Raw genomic sequence first — 6,662 nt, forward strand, 5'->3', positions numbered from 1 at the left:
TTCATCCTTGTTTCCTCGGTAGAAATCTTGGGGCACTCTTTGAGGTTATGTGTGTTGGATTGAATATTATGAATCTGAAGTTGTTTGATGCATATCGTATAATTGACCCACGGATACTTGTGGTGACATTCGAGTACCTAGGTGACATTAGGGTTGATTGATGTGTTTTCATATGGTGTTATTTTAGTACGAACTCTAGGGTTGTTTGTGACACTTATAGGGACGGCTAAATAGATTGATCGGAAAGGATAACTTTGAGGTGGTTTGCTACTTACAACAATTTCTTCTTATGTTCTCCGCTAGATAAGAACTTTGGAATGATTCTTTGTCACATTGAGGGATTGTTATATGATCCAATTATATTAGCATTGCTGAGAGATTGCACTAGTGAAAGTATGAACCCTAGGCCTTATTTTCATGCATTGCAATACCATTTGTGCTCACTTTTGTTACTTGCTACCTTGCTATTTTTTATTGTTCCTATTAAAAAAACATATATCTACTATACGTAGTACACGTGTATCACCATCTCTTCGCCGAACTAGTGCACCTATACAAGTTTCCATTATATTTGGTGTGTTGGGAACACGAGAGATTTCTTATATTTGGTTGTAGGGTTTTTTAAGAGAGACCATCTTCATCCTACGCCTCCCATGGATTGATAAACCTTAGGCCATCCACTTGAGGGAAAATTGATACTATCCTACAAAATTCTGCGCTTGGAGACCCAACATGAGTTTACAAGAATAAAGTTGCGTAGTAGACATCAAAGCCACTCCTAGGAGTCGGCCAATGTCCTCAGCTTGAAGACTGGTTCAGGGCTACTGACGGTGTCTTGGACTAGGGGGTGTTAACCATGTTGGCCTGCCAGTCATGGGTCGGGACGAGGACTCCTAGAAAATCGAAGAATGGGCGAGGTTCACCATGACCCCTGGCGTACTCAAGATGGAATCCTTCGAAGACTTGGCGCACACTTCAAGACATGCTCAAATCTTTAGCAAACTTATCCCTAGATGTAACCGACCTCATGTAACCCTAGGTATCCCCGGTCCTTACACAAGCCCAAGGGTTTAGCTTGTAGGGTTAAGTTAGATACATTCATACAATCTCGAGGTAGGTCATCATGTACTTTGTATTCCATCACAATTAATACAACAAAAGCAGGACATAGGGTTTTACCTCTTCGAGAGGGCCCGAACCTGGGTAACACCGTGTCTCTTGTTCATCCTATTACCATCATGCTAAGATCACCAGCTCGGGACCCCCTACCCAAGATCTGCCGGATTTAACCCCGACAACAGGCACAACAAACAAGCATAAACGGACGGTAAAAATCGATTGCACATGATTGTACCCGCCATGCACCTCCCCCGGACAGATCGTGCATACTGTACCTAGCATGCCCCTTCGTCCATCCAAAACATGTCTGTCGTATCCGTTTCTCAATCACGATGTGGGATACGACATGCATTTGGATACGATAGGCATGTTCTGGACGGACGAATGGGCATGACGGGTGCGGTAGACATGGTATGCCCGAGGGCGGTACATGGCGGGTACAATCGTTCACAATCGATTATTTACCGTCCGGTTGTGCTTGTTTGTTGTGCGTGCTGTCGGCATTAAATTCGGCATATTTCGGGAAGGGGGTTCCGAGCTGGTTATCTTTGCTTGATGGTAACAAGATGAACAAGAGACACGATGTTTACCCAGGTTTGGGCCCCCTCGAAGAGGTAAAACCCTACGTCTTGTTTTTGTTGTATTGATTGTGATAGAGTACAAAGTACATGATGATCTACCTCGAGATCGTATAAATGTATCTAACTTAACCTACAAGCTAAACCCCTCGACTTGTGTAATAATCGGGGGTACCTAGGGTTACATGAGGCCGATTACATCTAGGGATAAGCTTGCCGAAGGTTTGAACAGAACATGTCTTGATATGTGTGTCAAGTCTTCGGAGGATTCCACCCTGAGTACGTCGAGGTTATGGTGAACCTGGACCATTCTTTTATTGCCTCTGGGCCCTCAGCCGGCCCATGACTGGCAGGCCGACGTGGTTAGCACCACCTAGTCCAGGACACCATCACCTGCCGACTCCGGTCCGACTGCCCAGGCATGTGTTCATGATTATACCCGGCAACACACTTGTCACGCAAAAGCTCCCCGGCATGCAAGCGACAACAGCCGGACACATCTGATGCCGACTTCTTGGGAACGCGTCTATATCTGCCCTGTATATTCACCAACCCCGGACAGTGATGATTGCTTCTCATTTCCTTCTTTGGCTGGTAACCCATAGCCGGGAAACTGTCACGCAGGTATGTGGAACTCGGCATAGCCGACCAAGACGCATCCGGCTAGCAAGGGTGCTTAGGACTCTATCTTTGGGGGGGGAGGGGTACGCACGAGTGTGCGTATCATGTATTAAAGAAGGAATAGGGGGTAGAGAGCCCCATACTTAGGCCTCTATCGAAACCGAAAGGTCGGATAGTTGAGCCATCGTCATGCGAGAGGGCGAAAGAGGGTGTTCGACACGAATTCAAAGAAAATAGATCATCGGAAAAATGACTTCTAGGTTTTGTATAGACTGGCTCGCCCAGTCATTTTCTTAACTACCTTTCCCGTTTTGATTATGCTCGCTCGATAGACGATAGTGGACGATTAGATGTTCATGGCTTCAATCGTGTGATGCCATTAAGGAGAAAAGAGCCATAGTAGAAACTTAACCATCGGACTAGCTTGTCGGCACCAGGCAAGCATGGGGTGGACACCACCCGACGTGGTAGGTCTCGGATGGTTGTGCTCATTTGTTGTGCTTGTCGGCTATGTGTCAAATCAATAAATTTGGGTTGAAATATTTCCCTTGAAGACTGGCCACCACCAACGATGACACTAGTTTACGTCAAAGATGGGAAGCGAATGCAGGAGGAGGCTGCCCTTATTGCTCAGAGAGTCACGTAGTATTGTTGCATCGCACTCAGCGGCGAGGGCAACCTCCTCCCCTCATCTTCTTTTTTTTTAGATCTCTTCCTCTCGTCTTCGAACTGGGATGCTTCAATCAGGGCAGAAAGTTGTCCCGAACTTGTCGCACCGCACACCCTGTGCTGGCGGCATGTGTTCATGCATGAGCATGTTCATCGGCCATCCACGATTTGTAGCCAACACCGCCACTAGGGATGTCAACCGGGTCCCATTTAATCCCGTTTAAACCCACTATATAATCAAACAGTTTAAAATTTTATTTTATTTTCTGCAAAAATGAACTATGGAGCTAGGTAAGGCTAACTAAATGGGACTTGCGGACACCATTTATTTGCCATTTACATCCCTAACCGCCACCGACGTCAGCTGGCTTGTTCAAATAAGGTCCGACCATGTGCTCTGATGCCTAGGCCCGACGATGGGATTCAATACATTGTGGATCAGCCATCACCCTAACAAATCGTCTTCAACGATTTTATATTAGCAAATGCCAACCAGTAGCGAGGGACCTTTCATTGTTTATATACTACTCCCTCCATTCCTAAATATTTGTCTTTTAGAGATTTCAAATGGACTATCACATACGGATGTATATAGACATATTTTAGGGCGTAGATTCACTCATTTTGCTCCGTATGTAGTCACTTGTTGAAATCTCTAGAAAGACAAATATTTAGGAACGAAGGGAGTAGTAACAAAGTATCCTCAAGAATGCATCGCCATCGTTGCAACTGTATCAGTCAAGATATTAGATATGGACAGACCGCTCAAAACCTACTGCTTGCACAGAAAAATTTATGCTGTGCCATCCGTTGAGTAGCTCAGTAAGACGTGAAATGAGGGTATGAAAACAATAGAACGATGTGCAAGTGACGTGTAGTATGTTCTTAACGGAACGATGACGAGGGAAACCCACTGTAGCAGATACTCTATATGTAGAGGGGATCAAGGGATACATAGGCGTGGCACCATCCATGCCTTCTATCTCAGCCACCATCTTTGGACTGCTGAAATTGGCGTGTTGAGAACTGGCGTGTACCGATGAATGTGAGGGTTTACAGCCCGGCCAATTCTCGCCCACACACTCTGATGATAACCCGATGTTACAGGAGCATGGTACATCAACTTCAGCAGCTGCACAAAATACATGTGTACAGAAAAGTTAGTTAGGCAATACAGTTGTGAATGCACTGCATAAGAACGAGTGTTTCAGTAGATGCATGTGGTGGTAATGCAGCCAACAAGATCCAATGTTTAACCAATAGTGTCCTCATGTTTTCAAACTCATGAAAGCACAAACAAAACAGAAGTCAAAAACAAGAAAAACGCTTGTTTAGGGCAGGGCAACTGACATGAAAGTACATGAATGTCTGAATTATGTTGCGTTTCCACCTGCATGAGAAAGCAAGCATGTCACTAATGTGAGTTTAGATTCAAAAATCTTCTTTAAATAGCCAAGAAAAGTGAATGCACATACGAGAAAAGTGATACGATCATAAGAAAGCCAAGGGTAATTTCAGCATTTGAACAAAGGAGGCTGATTGTAGTGTTGTTTGTCTCCACCCACAAACAAGGCTCCTCCATGTACCTCCTAAAGATAGAGATTAAAACAAAATCAGTAATTGCAAGCGTTGACACAAAGGTGCAATTTAATTGTAGAAATCAGCGACTTGCCTGTAGAAAGAGGAGTGTGCAAAATTACGCCTCAGGAATCTAGCAACATGATCAAGTGCCCAGCAAAGCACAGGAAGTAGAACAACTGAATAAAAGAAAAATGAAACTGCTAAGGCAAGAACAAAGGTTAGACTCACAAAATTGAGAAAGCAGGAAAAGGAAGTGTGGCTTACTCTTAAAGCGTACATTTGAGGTGAACATCATAAGAGAGAACATCAAATGAACAAAGTCCTTGGCTACAATTATAGACTGCAGCCAAGGCTGAATTGCAGGCATGTTCCATGCTCTTGGTTTCTACAGGCAGAGAGGGGGTAAGGGGCAGGATTGAGAAATCGTGGGAAAGCGACAAAATTGTTTTAGAAAAAGGCCCTATATCTATTCATTCAGATAAACAGACACCTACCCCATAAGTGCAGTATAAAGAATATGCTGACGAGCATATTGTTCCTAGCAACGAAAGTCTATATGCTTTGCTTGCGACATCTTTCGGTAGAATTGGAAGGATTCCAAGACTAGCAACAATCAATACCTGCAAACCGCAGTTCATAACACCATATTTCACTATGACACTGTAACAACATATATTAAGAGACAATGATATAGGGTCATGACATTTGTTTTTGCTTGTGAAGCTACTTGGCATATACAATATCAGCAGTTGAGTGGCTCGCGCATATGAGAAAGAGTGACCAGGGCCTAAGAACAAAATTTGTTGTAATTGGCGAAGAAGTGAAATGTCTAAAGAGAATGGAACATAAGACGATAATAACACAACTTGTGCTCACAGCAAGTAGATTATGAATATGTTTTTCTACATTGAAGGGCACAAGGTAGCTATCCATACCCAAGCATTGATAGAGAAATGTATGGTTCGTCCATCAAACCGTAAAGAGTTTCCTGTCCTTTCTGTTGGTGGTGGTTGAGATGCACCAGCTGATCTCACACTAGATCCTACATAAAAAAGAAGCAAAAAACAGTTATGAATCTGTAGAGTTCAGACTCATGTGATATGATACAAAACATAGTGACAGTTCTTTTCCAGTTAGTTCCAATTGCCATTCCAAAAGTAGTTTATTCAGCACTAGAGTTATGTTTTTAAAAGGGGGCAACTTTGCTGAAACCTGGCTCACTACAAAGCCGACAAGCAGAACAGGAAAACCACGGTTCTGAGAAGAACATATAATAATCTAGATGGCAGGAAGTAATTCCCGGACTCCCTTCTGCCAAGAATCTTGCCACTTCATTGTCACCACACCTGTGTCATGAGCTCGGGAATTCTCACTGGATGGTGTAGATGAAGAACTTGCTGCTGATCTGTTGGATTGAGTCGAACTTGTGGAAGACATTGGCTCAACCACCAAATCAGGGTCCTGAGATGAGATGTAAAGAAGGAAAGTTAGTAATTCTGACCGCCAATTGTCATACTCAGATTATTTTACTTGGATATGACTCAGTTTGAGAAGGTTCAATTCCAAACAGCAAATAATTTGTAAGATGAACAAGTAAAACTATCGTTACACTATCGGGAAGTGGAGAAACATTAAGGATGGTACCTGAACATACTACCAGACCAAATGGAGAACCAGCAAATAATAGGCAAAAGTAATTGGATGGTAGCGACAAAAGAGTCACTTTTCACTAACCAACGTGAATGGTTAAGAATTTCTTTAACGAGTACGGTTTGCATCTCTCAAAAACAATGCTAATATCTAGCAGCCAGAAGTTGAACATGTCATGCTTTTGGACAGGAAAGAAAAGCAAGCTGAACATGTAAGATACAAAGGCAATAAATGGTTAATAAAAGTAAAACAAACTGTCAATTCTTCAAAAGCCTAACCGCGCAACTGCGAAATGGTGGCGTTGCGGTGAGGAAAAAGTGAGACATTCGGACTGTGGATAAGGGAGCTACATCTCCCAGTACTTGCACACAATTTACCAATCCTAATTCTTTTGTCTCAACTGATACCATACAGCATCATAACCAGTGGCGGAGCCAAGGGGGG

At 43.4% G+C, this 6,662-nt stretch overlaps 1 protein-coding gene across 1 annotated transcript in view; it reads right to left on the minus strand.

Moving 5' to 3' along the window:
• Nucleotides 1–3,674: 3,674 nt before the first annotated feature.
• Nucleotides 3,675–6,662, minus strand: part of LOC119276221 — a 6,428-nt gene continuing 3,440 nt past the window's right edge. The window contains exons 2-9 of the mRNA XM_037557242.1: nt 5,915–6,029; nt 5,504–5,610; nt 5,063–5,188; nt 4,833–4,953; nt 4,660–4,744; nt 4,463–4,576; nt 4,338–4,377; nt 3,675–4,119 (exon numbers count right to left, since the gene is read on the minus strand). Of these exons, the coding sequence (XP_037413139.1) occupies nt 3,967–4,119; nt 4,338–4,377; nt 4,463–4,576; nt 4,660–4,744; nt 4,833–4,953; nt 5,063–5,188; nt 5,504–5,610; nt 5,915–6,029 (861 nt within the window). The 3' untranslated portion in view covers nt 3,675–3,966. The remainder of the gene's footprint in view (nt 4,120–4,337; nt 4,378–4,462; nt 4,577–4,659; nt 4,745–4,832; nt 4,954–5,062; nt 5,189–5,503; nt 5,611–5,914; nt 6,030–6,662) is intronic.

This window comes from Triticum dicoccoides, chromosome 3B (genome assembly GCF_002162155.2).
Source record: "Triticum dicoccoides isolate Atlit2015 ecotype Zavitan chromosome 3B, WEW_v2.0, whole genome shotgun sequence".
NCBI lineage: Eukaryota > Viridiplantae > Streptophyta > Magnoliopsida > Poales > Poaceae > Triticum > Triticum dicoccoides.